This window comes from Eupeodes corollae, chromosome 3 (assembly GCF_945859685.1).
Source record: "Eupeodes corollae chromosome 3, idEupCoro1.1, whole genome shotgun sequence".
NCBI classification, from domain to species: Eukaryota; Metazoa; Arthropoda; class Insecta; order Diptera; family Syrphidae; genus Eupeodes; species Eupeodes corollae.
The window spans coordinates 14734186-14749252 of record NC_079149.1 but is presented as its reverse complement, the minus strand read 5'-3'; the positions used below and the strand labels follow the sequence as shown (position 1 = coordinate 14749252).

Here is a 15067-nt window from a genome sequence, read left to right as displayed (position 1 = left end):
AAGTTAGCGCAGTTTTTTAGAATAATAAGTCTTAAACAATCTTCATAAGGTGGTCTAAAAAGTCTATCAAAAAGACCGGGGCAAGCATATGTAAGACATCTGAATTCTCTATATTTAATTTTTGAAGAGTTAGAAAGAGAACCAACTTGGCTAGAGCATCCCAGAAGAGGTCTACCGGAGGTACTGTATAAAAAGATTGAGAGACATAAGGGCTTTAGAGCTTGTTAATAAAACGATCAAAATGGACTCGAAAACCTTACTGAACATCAAACCTAACTCCTGAGCCACAAAAAGAATAGACAGATTTAATTTCAACATTCTCCCACCAATAGTAATATAAAATCTGGTGAAACAGAAATTAAATTAAATTCTGGATCAAGCATTCACAATTCAAGAAGTAGCAACTGTCCTTCACAGATGCAAAAATAACTAAGCTCTAGAAGACGATCGCGTTCTCTATGAATTTTATAAATATGCTTAAGAAAACTTCTTAATTAAGTTAAAAGATGCATACAACTACATCTTCATGAGCGATGATTTTCCGAAGGGCTTCCAAAAGAATATCATTTTCCGAATCTTCAAAAAAAGCGACGTAAACGAACCAACAAACTATCGTGGTATACCTTTTATGAACTCGGTTATGAAAATCTTTACAGTTGTTATTCTAGAAAAACTTACGTTATGGGTTCAAGATAACAATCTGCTAAGCGAATACCAGGCTGGTTTCAGAAAAAATACTCAACGGTGGACAATATATTTTCTTTGAGGTTTATCGCCAGATCATTCCTAACGAAAAAAAGAAGTTATACACTTTCTTCATTGACTTTACACATAAAAACATGTTGGATTAATTATGATACTAATAACACATCGTTGCTTGTTTAAGTAAATATGAAAAGACCAAGGTGCCTTCCCTGAGGAACCCCTTACTTTGCAAATATTGAAAAGCGAAAAAGGGTAGAAAATAGAGAGCTTAAGTTTAAAATAAATTAATTGGTGACTGATTTTATTAAAAGCCTTACTAAAATCTTTGGAGATAACATTCACTTAATCTCCTTTCTCTAATTTACTTGGAGTTTTAGATTTGAAGAAATAGTAGTCCAAATTCATTTTTTCGTCAAGATGGGCTTAGGAAGACTTTTTCTTTGGTATCTCAAATACCAGTGAAATGTATTCAAAAGAAAAGCTTTTAAAATGAGGCATATCTCGTAGTAAATATCGAACAGAAATTGTGGTAATATTTTGTGTGTAGAATTTCATGAGCTTTAACAAATTCTATACTTTTCTCATAATGTAATAATGTATTGATGGTATTGACTTAACTGTTTCTGATTTTTTTTAAAGCTCTAGCTAGTCTTGATGTAAATAAAAGTGCTGGTCGAGATCACATAACCCCTGTTGCACTAAAAATTGCGCTGTTTCTTTGGCATTACCGCTCAGCTTGATTTTTAATCAGTCTTTAAAAAGTGGCCAGTTTTTGGACTGTTGAAAGACCTCTTATATAACTCCAATATTTAAGCCTGGCTCGAAGCAAAATTTGACCAATTAAAGTCCTATCTGCAAATTAGCAGTGATCCCAGAAATTTTCGAAATGCTTTTCTGTAAAAAATTAAATTTAAAAATTTATCGCTATATGATTCCGTACTTTTCGGTTTCGAAAATTGTTTACAGATTGATATTATCTTTACAGATTTTGCAAAAGCTTTTGATAGAGTTAATCATACTAATTTTTAAGCTTTCAAAACTTGATTTCCATTCTAATTTCATAAAACGAATTCTTCCTATTTAAAAAATCGGAATCAATTTGTAAATTTGTGAAATTTTATATCCAAAGGTATTGATGCAACTTCAGGTGTTCCGCAAGGAAGTCATATTGGCCCCTTGTTATTTATTAATGACATTCCGGAAGTTGTTCCTGAATGTTTCCAAATGTCAGAGCCTTACATCCCATAGAAAAAACACCAATCAAATTTGATTATACTATCAACAATAGGAGCTTAGATGGGGTTACGTCAAAAAAGGATTTAAGTGTTATATTGGATTAAAAGCTTTCGTTTAATAAGCACATCGATTACATAGTCAGTAAAACTAATGGGATGCTAGGGTTTATCAAAAAAAAACTCTAGGGATTTTTCCGACCCCTACATCCTCAAATCATTATATATTGCACTTGTTATGTCGGTACTGGAATATTGTAGCATAGCTTGGAACCCCTATTAAATCACTCATTTTTCTAGAATAGAAAATATTCAAAAAAGTTTTACTAGGTATGCTTTCTATAAAATAAATTGGAATATGAAAGTACCATCTTATTCATCTAGATGCCTGCTTATTGACATCTTAACGAATTCTGTTGTTGATGTTATAGTTTCTTTTGTTAATATTTCAAGAGATGTTTATAAAAAATTTTATGTCTGCTTTGTTATCGTAATCTGTTTTTTAATTAAGATTTATCGAATGGTACCATATTTATTTATTATTATTTTTGTATATATACATATATTTAAATTAATTATTATACATATATTTAAATGAATTATTACATAACCTTTTTAAAGTAGTCTGTACAAGTTGTACTCTGTTTGATGAAATAAACTAAACTAACCCTGACAACATAACTCGCAACTCTCGGTTGAGACTTGTAAGTCACTAGGCCGTAGTTTTCAACGGACTGTTGCACCACCGAATTTTTTTTTATTGTTAAAGGCTTAGTATTTTTGTTTTTATGTTATTATTATACAAAGTGAAAATAAGCAAAACAAACAGTCCTTTTATTTGTTAATTTCAGGTGCTCTGTCAAGTCTTCCGTACATTTTATTAATTTAAACAAATATTTTAAACACAAATTATAAAAAACAATCAAATACAATTTTCCAAGCAAAATTGGAAAGAATTTAGGATAATTTAAGTTGTCATATGGAATTAGCAGATGTTTAAAGTAGCCATTTTGTAATTTTAACTTCAATGTCATTTTTTATTCATTCAATCAAGATTATTTACATTGTAAAGTCTTAAGCAATAAATTAATTTAAAACAAAATCCATCAAAAAATAAATGTTTGTATTGTTATTTACAGACCAAAAAGTGGATCATTGCTCTTGTATTCGAGAAAAAAGGTTCGTTACCGACGTGATGGATATTGCTGGAAAAAAAGAAAAGACGGAAAAACTACCCGGGAAGATCATATGAAACTTAAAGTTCAAGGAACCGAAGTAAGTTATTTACCAACAACATTTATTTGTTTTCCTTTTCCTAAAAAAAATAACAAAAACTCAAATGTATGTTTTTCTTTTGAATTCGATAAGACTTTGCCAACAAAAATATGTTTCTTCCAAAAAAAATAAATGTTCATCTTTCGACTTGAAACTGCTCTTGCTCTTAACCAAAACAAAAAGTTGAAAAAAAAGAAGAGACACACAAAAAACAAAACAAATTATAATTGCATTTTTACCCTTGTAATCCATTTAACTCCAAAGTATCAAAGTAAAAGGCGTTAAATAAAATTATAATTCACTAACTACTTACAGCGAGATGTAACACATTGTCAAAAAGTTCGCAGCGGGATATCTCACAGCTCAGAGCTGGTATAGACAGACAGTCCGAAAACGTTTCGTTCAGAGAAAAAAAAAGAGTCATAAATCAATTTTCGAGTAATTTTTCAGACCTTTTTTCCAAGGGCTCAACCCTCTTGTTGACTCGCTCCTTTAGAGCTCAGGAAGTACAACTCCCCCAATGTAAATAATTGCTGCCTCCCAAGACTATTGAGTATTCGCGAAGCCAAAACATACGTTTCCTTCTTAAGACAAAAAAATATGTTTATATATTTCCCCCTTTTTACAAAGGCTATAAGTGAAATAGGTACTTAGATCCTTATGTCCTTATCTCAAGACTCCTTGCTTAACCCTTCCTTCCCAATCCCTATACCCTACCTTCCGACTACAGCTCATTCATTTGTAAATGCAATTTCACGCCAAGATTTTTCCTTTTATTGTTTCTTATGTTTTTTTTTCCATTTTTATTCTTTTATTGTTTTTGTTCTGGCTTTTGTTTTGATTTCTTCTTATATCATCATCCGGTAGAGTAGAGAGAATTTATGGTAGTTTGACGTCGCCGGAAGTCCTCCTGCCGCCATCGCCATAACAACAGCGACGATAACTAATACCTTACATATTCCTTGCCTTGTGAAACCGATTAAAAAAAAAAGTTAAAGAAGATAGAAAAATATAGATTGTACAATTATGGATGTGTGCCTGACTGCCTTGCCTATGCCTAGCCTATGACCTGGCTTCAGATGATGCCCTTTGTATAGGTACTGTAGAGATGAATTTGGCATGAAGCCGAGTCAAAAAAAAAGGAATGTAACTCGTTTCCTTGGACCGTTATCGAACTGTTGGCTGTCATCCTTCGATTAATTGCATGAAATTAATTTTTTATTTTCACTTTTAGCTTCCTCTTGAGGTGTAACTAGAAAGAATTTATCTGTTTCCAGCATTTTATTTTTTTTTGAAATTGTTGTTGACTTCGTGTCGGGGTCAAATGTTTTTCCAAATGAAACTAAAACCTTTAATAAATAAAGATAATCACTTCACATAAAATATTGATGTTCAAGAAGGTTACTTACAGATGATAAATACTTTTAGTTGTAATTCGTTCGATGAGTTTTTCCCAAAGAAACACTCATGGAATTGAATAGTTTTTGAACCGTTCCATTTTGACATTCTTAGTTTTATTTCGCCTACTTTTTATATATAATTTGAAATTCAATCTTAATATTTAGTGGAAGTGAGATAAAACGATCCAATGACCAATGTGAACCAACCTTAATAAAATAAACATTAAATTCATGGTTGCGTTCAATCTCGTGTTGCATAGGATATCTTGGACAGGTGGATTTGTGGATAAGTTGTTGAACGTTGTTGGATAGCTGTATTGAGATAGCTGTCAAAAAATAAAAACAACTTTGATCTGTTCACAAAAAGCAGAGAAACATTTGAGCTTTAAAGTCAAAATTGTTGTAAGACAAAACATTTAATGGATAATTCAACTGATTCGTCGGATTGGTCATCTGCAAAACGGGAACAAAATAAGTAAATTTTGAAGTTTAAAAAAATAGATCATAATTAGCTTCTGAAATTCGGAGGCAAATAGATTCTTCATCGTCTATTATGTACAGAATATCCTCAAATATAACTTCAACTAACATTTTGTACATTTTTGTTTACCAACAAATACAAAAAGCTGAAATCAATATTTTTGAGCTGTTCTGTCAGATACTTACATACCCCGGATATTTTTGGATACCTTTCAGCTGTTTTTGATCAGCTGTTATTTTATATGTAAAAAACTAACAAAAATGTATCCGGATACCCTATCTGTCTGAAATTGAACGTACCCATTGATTCAAATTTGAAAATGTGAACGCTTCATAAAACTGTTTGTCATTTCTGTTGGGTGGATATCAAAGGATTTGTCAAATATGTCAAACCTGAAGCAAATGTCATTTAAAAAAAAAAAAATATGAAGCCGCAATACTTATGACAACTTTAATGAATAAAGAGATATCTCAGGAGTAATTTTAAGACTAATTATTTTGTCTGCAGTCTATGAAAACACAAATTAAGGAAATCTTTTTACATAGTAAAATCCCGAGTATGTCCTCATGAAAAGTGCATGTTTGACAAATGTGAACACAAATCAATTGAATCCGTCAAATATGCATGAAACCATATTTCTGCTGAAATATGTTTGAGAATGTGAACCGCCCCATTAGCAATAATTATGACGTTTACGCATTGTGCAGATTTTTGAGCTATACCTTGAGTACTTACTTTTATTTAATTCCGATTGAAAAAATCAACTGAAAGACATTTCAATTAAATCTTAAAATTCAAAATAACAGACCCGAATCTAAAATAAATTAATTTGACTTACCCAATGAAACATTATAAAGCAAAAGATCGAAAACATAATTTAAAATAAATATATTTCTTTTGTTAGCTCAAATTTATTTTATTTGTAAAATTTGCACTTCTAATCCTCTTGACAGTTTTACAGGATATGTGTTCATAGAAAAGAATAAATCCCCATTTCATAGATTTGTTTTAATGCCAATAAAATTTCCATCTGTCAGTTCAAAATTTCGTTTGTGATTTCCTTCACTTGATTATGATGAGAACATTTTGAAAATAATAATTTGTATTTAAGAAAAAAAAATTAATTGATATATCAAGCTCATCTTCTTCTTCTTTTCAAATATTTTATTGACAATTTGACAGCTGCACTGACACTTCTTTTGATTTCGATTAACTATCCATGTTTTAATTCTTAAATGGAAAATTCTATAAACTTCAAGCACTTTATCGATACTAAAGTTTTATGCATCTAGTCTCTTCTTAAAAATACATACGTCATATGTGCGAAATTTAAAATCGATGTTTTTCTAAGTTCTTGATCCTATTTGTTATTTTATTTTTTATTTTATTTATTTAAGCACTGACAGTAGTTACGTAACCAAAGTTTGAAGTTTTATTTTATTTAATTTTTTTTGACAAACAAAATTAATTTTTCAGTTGATGGACTCCAAATATTATTTCGTAGTTTCTATTTACTAGGCCTGTCATTTGACACCTGTCACACTCAACCGCCATTTGTCAAGTATCACAGGCCAGGTTCAGACAACATAAAGGACTTTATTTGCTGTCAACTGCATTCTTTGAATGTAAATTTTGATCAAGGCATCTAGTAAGCTTTTAAAATGTCATTCATTTTAAACTTGGAAATTTACTTCACTAGCCTCTACTTTCGTTCATCGAACAAAAACTGTCAAAAACATTATTGTCTACACAAGACTCTTCAGGCAAGCTAAAAGTCCATCAAACATTAAATGAAACTGTGCAGCTTTCAGTTTAATGACAAAACATGATCAATTGTCATTTTGACACAAGTGGAATTGACTTGATAGTTAGTTAGATTTTTCTTGACTAACTTTCCAATTGGCTTTATTGGAAGGCAATTTTTTGACAGCTGACCAGTTAGATGCACGAAACTTACCTTATTTTCAAGTCCTTTATGGCTGAAACACAAAACAAACATGCTTCAGATTCGTCTTCGCCTGACGTTTACGAGTTCAGACATAGGAATTCAATGCATCACAATGAAGCTTCGACCTCACCTTTCATTTGACAATCGTAAGGAAATAAAGTAATGTGACTCCAAACGGAAGCTCTAGTTCCAATTTGCTGAACACTTGCTTCGTCTGACAAGTCAACTTCAATTTTGGCCTGCAATTGAGAGCATTACATAGATGACAAGTGTTTCCAATTAGACAGGTCAACAATTTGCACAACCCGATATCAATTGTGGCTTTATTGCGTGAAAAGTTTTATGATGGAGTAATTTTACGTTGCCAATTCATGAGATTTGGCACCGTCAGACATTTTTCTGAGGGGTTATGCAAAAGACCGTACTAACGCAATTAATCCCAAATGTAAAAATATGGTTAAAATTAGCTCAAAAGAATTGCATGCTGCGAATCAAAACCAGTGCATCCATTTGAATGATCTTGTTTTTCACACTTAAAGGCAAAGTCCAAGCTTTATAACGAAATTAAACTGTCTTCAAAAATGTATCACTCTTTGTGTTTTATAAAACCTTACTTTAGAAACTTATAAATGAATGAACCATTATTTAACAGCGTTTCTGAAGGATATAAATGTTAAAGATGTACCAAGTTTTCAAGTCAAACAAGTCCTCTTAAAGCACTTAAAGCCACAGATTGAAACTACACATCCGTGTTTCTCTTAACAGTTAACATTGACTTCATTCCCATTCGTTTGACCTGCTCCAAATCCCTTCAAAAATAACCCCAAGGCACCTTTAACGTCTATCAATCAAAATACTTATACCCTGTAATAATATGATCTGTTTCTCACCTGTGGCTGTTTTTTTTTTCTTCTTATTCTTACCTTTCCTTGTTTTTTTTTGTCAACTTCTGCCGGTTAATAAAAACACAATAAAGCAATACAATAACAAAGTACTTCAATAGGGAAAGAAAGAAAAATAAATGTAGCCATAAAACCTTCTGCTCCCACATAACATCGGTGACATTCATTACATGATTCTTACAATGACTCTGATGTTCAAAAACAAGTCCATAAAAGTCATAAAATATCAAATTACTGTCAAGGCACCATATCTTGAGGTGATAAATTTAACTTCATGAAAAAAGAAACAGAAAAAACAAAACACCCACCACCCAAGGAAAACAGACTTCACAGTCCTAACCTTTCTCAAGAAAACAAAATCAGAAGAGGAAAAAAACACCCATAACGACCATAAACCCTCCCCCGCAAAAAAACAATCCTAGATCGACCACAACTTGGAGCGTATTTTCTTTACTTTTTTTTTCAAAAGTCCGTAATTTGATGGATGGAACGTGTCCTTGAGAATATTTATTCTCCTGTTGTTCAAGTAACCAGGACAGAAGACTATACGAGTAGAATGGATACCTTTAGAAAATCATTATTTCCTTTTTATTTCATGACTTTTATACTTTATACATTTTTGTTCTTCTTGTTGTTGTTATTTATGTTTTCTTGTTTCTCTTTTTTATTTTATAGTGTATCTATGGATGTTATGTCCATTCCGCAATTCTGCCAACATTCCATCGCAGATGTTACTGGCTGCTACAGGTAAGGGATTTAGAAAAGGAGCATCCAAATGGACGTTCTGGTTAATTGCTTTTGTCTGGTATTTAATTTTTATTTCTTTTTTAATAGAATCCGGACATCGTGCTCGTTCACTACCTCAATGTTCCTTATCCAGATGATAATAAAATGGCTGTCATAGCACCTAGTCTGACACTTTGGGGTGACAAAAAAGAATGGACAAAGGAGGAGTTGGTTAGTCAATTGAAACCAATGCGTAAGTTAATCTAACCTTAAGCAACATGATCCCAAAATGATATTTATTTTTGTCCTCAATTTCAGTTTCAACAGTGTTTAGTGATGAGGATTCAGACTCTGGAAATGATATTGAAATATCGGTACGAGAATTTAATTTATGACCAAGGGTCAAACCATTCTAACTCTCTGTTGTTTTTTTTTTCTAGAATGCTGAAACTGTAGAATCAATAGTTAGTCAATTAATGGAGAAACAACGATTAGCCCGACAAGCAGCTCTTGTCAAACAGCTTGAATGTGGCTGTCCAGACTCAACTTGTGCCGATGGCAAGTCTTGTTCGCATCCAATGCGACGAATTGGCATCATGAAGACTCTGTCGGATAAACGGAATGATGCATATAATCAAGTAACTAGTACGACGCCTAATGTCCTGATAGGAGCTAAGGTAAGTCTTATACGTGTATCCCTTAAATTCTGTTATACGCACGTTTTGCTTTTTGTATAACAGCTCTATTCACGTTGGCCTGAGAGAAAAAGTCGCCTTGAAATGGTTACCGCCGAAGCTGTAGAGCATCACGAACGCCAAAATGGAGAAATCAAGTTCCAAGTGATACCATCTCACATGGAACAACAGCAGCAGCAACAACAACACCAACAGCATCAACAATTTAACATTACTCGCCACACTCAAATGTTTGCCGGTCGTAATAATCTTATTGCAACCCCAACACAAGGCCCTACCAGTGGCGGAGGAGGAGGGGGTGTGAGTGGTAGTAATACTTCTAATGTCAATGCTGGTAACTTCAATCAACAGAGTTTCGCCAATGCGTCTAATCAAAACAATCAAATGAATTTAAATCGCAATAACATAAATCATATAATAATCAACCAACAACAACAGCAACAGCAGCAGAGTCATCTGGTGGGGGGTGTAGGTAACAATATTATTACCACCACAAAAACAGTAACCACATATTCTGGTTCCAATACGAATTCTGGTGCTGGTTCTGGGACTGGTACGGGAAGTGCTTCTGCCACCCACAATAGTAGTCAAAATAATAACAATAACAACAACAGCACTCAGCAGCAGCAGCAATTATCGGTTATGTCGCCTCAGCAAATTAGTTTGCAAAACTCCAATGAACGAAATGAATTAAATAATAATAACTCGATAAATCCCAGTCAGGGTCACCTACAACACCAACAATCATCCCAGCACCAGCTTCAACACCATCATCACCAACACCACCAGCAACAGCAGCAGCAGCAGTCACAAAAACAACAAACCAATGATTTAAATATGTCGTTAGGAGGAAACCCATCCTCATCATCTCAAACTGAGCACCATTCATTCAAGCAACAGCACCAGCACCAGCAGCAGCACCACCAACAGCAGCAGCAGCATCAACATCATCATCTTCTTCGTGCCTCTTTGGCATCATCGACGACACCGTCAATCACCACCATTTCAGGCGTAGCAGCAGCAGCAGCAGTAGCATCCACATCGACCCATTCAAATAAGAGCCAACAACACCCTAACTCTCATTCCCATTCCCATCACCAACAGCAATTGGACCAGCAACAGAGCCAACAGCAGCAGCAGCAGCAACTCAACACCCATCCCCATTCTCTTCACATTCACCATCCTTCGCAACAACAACAACAAACGTTAATTGAATGTAATGACATCAATCAGGGGCAGCAGCAGCAATCATCGAATCTAATTAGCAATACTTCGGATGACAATGGTAATAGAATGGGAAGTGATACTGGGACAGTCGTCAATGTGGTTGGTGATGTGGGCAGTAGTGCTGGTGGTGGTGGTCAAGGGAGCCAGCCAATGTCTACTGACCTAGGTGGTTCTATGCTTAATTTGTCCCAGGTATGTGTTTTCCTATTTGTTTAGGAAAATGTAAAATTTTCCAAAAATAACAAAAAACTATTTGAGGTTTCAATTTGGAGTTTTATGAGAATTTAATGGGAACCATCAGGAAAAATAGAAAGGAGGAATGAGGTTTTTGGTTTGTGATTTGGAATTAATTTAAAACAACAAAAAAGGAAATCGGGGACTAGCTTTTGGTTTGTTGTAAACACAAAAAAGAGTAATATAAAGCTCGATTTGATTTTATAGTCTCAAGGCTTTCTTGTCATTTTTAAGATATGTAATGTGGCCATAACTATCAATGGGTTTTGAATACCTTTAATATGCCAAAGAGGGAGGTGGTAGGACTTAAGTGTCGGTATACATTGGTTTTGAGTTCTTGAACATTGCAATGACAGGGATAGATAGTGGGTGGTTTAGCATAATATATTCGCGTAGTACGGTTAAAAAACAAATATCTATTGGCCTCAAGGGCCTCAAGGGACTTCATAAAAGTTCCTTAAAAGTTAAAAATATAACAAATGAAATACAGTTGTACAACTATATACTATAACAACTTACCTAATATGAGGTGTTTAGTGATAGCTGGAAAACAAGTTTCTTCTTAGTTTGGAAGTTGATGGTATTCTGGACATCATTGGATAGACGTAATTTTATAGTTATAGGATTAAAAGGCCATAATTAGTGTGGTGAGTAGAGAAGTTTAAGAAGTGAACAGATTTTAAATTTAGGGATTTCTGTTGTAAAAAAAAAATTGTCGCTAAGAATGACGGAGATAATTCGATAGATAAAAACTATATCGGTTACTTCACGACTTTAAGAGAAGGTTTGAAAGTCAATTAATTGCAATTGATTTTTGTAATAGAGAGAACACAACAAACTAACGTTAGAACTTCAGACTAATATTACATTTATTCTTAGATTTATATATTTACAATGCTTAAAGCAATTTGCAAAAAAAAGCTAAACTGAAGTATTGAAAAATTATACTTAAAAATCATCCCTTATGGAATATACCAAAAAGTAATACTTGTTGTGAACTGAAATCAATTGGTTAAGTGGACAACCAAAGTTCGATCTGCTTGATATAGGACGTAAAGGAACTTGTCTTCTAACACTTGAACGGCTATAAATAAAGTTTAATTGTTCCAAAACTGATGGTGATATGACTAACCCATTGATTAATTTTATAATAAAGCACAGCTGAATGTACTCTCTGTGTTTAGAAAGCTCTGGAAGATTTATGAGCGTGAGCCTATGATTGTACGGTGGAAGTTCGAGCCTATTGAAGAAACGGAAGCAGAAGCTCATGAATCTTCTTTGTACTCCTTCTATTCTGTTTATATGGAGCCCATATTATGCAGACATATTCCAACATTGGTCTTACAAATGTTATATAAAGAAGTTTAAGAATATAAGGGTCGTAAAAATCGTTCTATAAATCCGAGTGTCTTATTTCTTTTTTTAATAATATAGTCATCAAAATCAAAAAAAAAATTTAATGTTGAGTCAAAAATTATACCTTGGTCAGAGAAAGTAGAGAGTTTAGTCAAATAAGAAGAATCTAATTGATAATTGAAAGTCAAAACATTTTGTTTACACGTAAAACACATTGATTTACATTTGTCTATGTTTATTAAAAACTTATTTATAAAACACCATTCGCGAAACAGTTGTCAAATAAGTCAATACGTTTGAAAATTGTAATGTCATAAGCGTAAATTAAAACAGATGAGTGTTTTATAATAGAAGGTAAGTCGTTAACGTACAAAATAAATACTAAAGGTGATAAGTGGCTACCTTGTGGTACGCCAGAGTTGGTATAAAAATATGATGACTGCTTATTCCTAAAAATTACGCTGTATGATCTATTATATAAGTACGACAAAACCCATCTAACAAATTTGTCTATAAAGCCTTGTGATTTAAGTTTGGAAGTTAATGTTTTATGGCACAAGTTATCAAAGGCCTTGCTGAAGTCTGTGAAGACACAGTGAACTTGTTATTGGTTTTCAAACGAATCTAAACAATAAGAACTGAAATCAACACAAAATAAATAAAACGACTATTGGGTTTGAAACTTTAAATTTTAAAACAATTAAGATTTTTCAAATGACGAAAGCGTATGTTCTCACATTGACCGTTCCAATGATGGTTTCGAAGATTGAATGGCAGAAACCTTCGCTGCACGGCTTTGTTTTTGAATAAGTGATAAGAAAAACCCTCCAGGTTGGGGGTTGTGCCGTCGGGGTGACTTCCTGGCCACGTAAAAACATCATAGTTTCGAAGCAACAACAAGCCTCGGATACGGACGGATTCACTGTTGACAACCCACGCAAACGAAATAAGGACAACGAACTTCGGATATGTACGTGGAATGTTAGGTCCCTTAACAGACCACGTGCAGCCGAACAATTAGCGGAAGCCCTAAACTGCTGCAAGGCAGATATTACAGCCATCCAAGAAGTGCGATGGGATGGACCGGGTAAACGCAAACTAAAAGACTGCGATATCTACTACGGCGACTGCTACCGAGAACAAAGACAGCGTCTATTTGGGTGTGGATTTGTTGTTGGAACTAGGCTCAGGCAAAAAGTCTTGAGTTTCAACAGTGTGAGCGAGCGCATCACGACAATCCGCATCAAGGCTAAATTCGCCAACATAAGCCTAATATGCGCGCATGCCCCAACAAAGGAGAAAGATGAAGACACCAAAGATATGTTCTTCGAGCTCTTGGACAAGACATATGAGCAGTGCCCTGGCTATGACATTAAAATTGTCTTAGGAGATTTTAATGCCAAGCTAGGAAGAGAAGACATCTTTGGTGGCATAATCGGGAGATACAGCCTGCACGACACCACCTCCGACAACGGATTCAGGCTGGTCGATTTCGCTGCGGGGCGAGACGTTCTGGTAGCTAGTACGCAGTTCACGCATCTTAATATCCACAAGGGGACATGGAAATCTCCTGATCAATCAACCGTCAACCAGATTGACCACATTGCGATCGACGCACGACACTTCTCCAGTATCCAGGATATCCGAACATTCCGAGAGGCCAACATTGACTCGGACCACTACCTCGTTGTAGCCAAGGTACGGCTACGGATATCCCGATCCAAGCCAAAACAAGGAGGTACTGTGAGAAGATTCGACGTTAGACGGCTACAATCGCAAGAGACTGCCATGTCCTTTTCCGATCGAGTCTCTAGTAACCTCCTAAGGAGTCCTATGCTTCCTGCATTAAGCATTGAAAACCAGTGGCAACATTGCCTTGCAGCCATCAGAGATGCCGCCTCTGAAGTGCTAGGTTTCACACGGCCACCACAGCGAAACCCCTGGTTTGACGACGAATGCCGGCAAGCGCACGCAGCGAAACAAGAGGCATACAAAACGGCGCTGCACAAAAGGACTAGAGCTGCTCGCGAGCTCTACGAGCAGAAGAGGAGAGAGGAACACCGGCTTCTTAGACGGAAAAAAAGAGAGCATGAGAAGCGCGCGATCGAGGAGATAGAGGGATGTCACAACAGGAATGAGGTTCGTAAATTTTACCAAAAGGTAAAAAAAACCTCCCAAGGGTACCAGCCACGAACCGAAGCCTGTAAAGATGATCAAGGGAACATCGTAGTAGAACCACAGTCGATGCTGAGAATATGGAAAGATCACTTCTCCAAATTATATAACGGCGATGACGAACCGAACTCCGCTGTAAGGGAGATAGAACCACTCAACCTCGGCGACGCAGATCAACAATTCCGCCTACCCGACCTTGACGAAGTGAAGATCGCTATATCTAAACTTAAGTCAAACAAAGCTGCTGGAGCTGACGGCATCACCGCCGAACTATTCAAAGCAGCAGGCGATGACTTGGTAGGGAGCATGCACCAACTCATCTGCAAAATTTGTTCGGAAGAAAGCATGCCCGATGAGTGGAATCTCAGCATAGTGTGCCCGATACATAAGAAAGGAGACCCTCTAAACTGCGCCAACTACAGAGGCATCAGTCTCCTTAACATTGCGTATAAGATCCTTTCTGCCGTATTATGTGAACGTCTGAAGCCATTCGTCAACAACCTGATTGGTCCTTATCAGTGTGGCTTCAGACCAGGAAAGTCCACTATCGACCAAATATTCACACTACGGCAGATCTTGGAAAAAACCCAGGAGCTTCAAATCGATACCCACCATCTCTTTATCGATTTTAAAGCCGCGTATGACAGCATCTATAGGGAAGAGCTCTACCGAGCAATGTCTAGTTTTGGCATCCCTGTCAAACTTATCCGT

General features: G+C 35.2%; 2 protein-coding genes across 8 annotated transcripts in view; both read left to right on the top strand.

Moving 5' to 3' along the window:
- LOC129951235 (succinate dehydrogenase assembly factor 3, mitochondrial) overlaps positions 1–15067 on the top strand; it is a 451002-nt gene that overhangs the window by 202509 nt on the left and 233426 nt on the right. The window lies entirely within an intron of this gene.
- Positions 1–15067, top strand: part of LOC129951227 (uncharacterized) — a 194872-nt gene that overhangs the window by 146977 nt on the left and 32828 nt on the right. For all 7 annotated transcript variants that reach the window (XM_056063280.1, XM_056063279.1, XM_056063278.1 and 4 more), the window contains 6 exons: positions 3077–3212; positions 8619–8690; positions 8778–8922; positions 8988–9043; positions 9110–9346; positions 9410–10783. In XM_056063280.1, the coding sequence (XP_055919255.1) occupies positions 3077–3212; positions 8619–8690; positions 8778–8922; positions 8988–9043; positions 9110–9346; positions 9410–10783 (2020 nt within the window). The remainder of the gene's footprint in view (positions 1–3076; positions 3213–8618; positions 8691–8777; positions 8923–8987; positions 9044–9109; positions 9347–9409; positions 10784–15067) is intronic.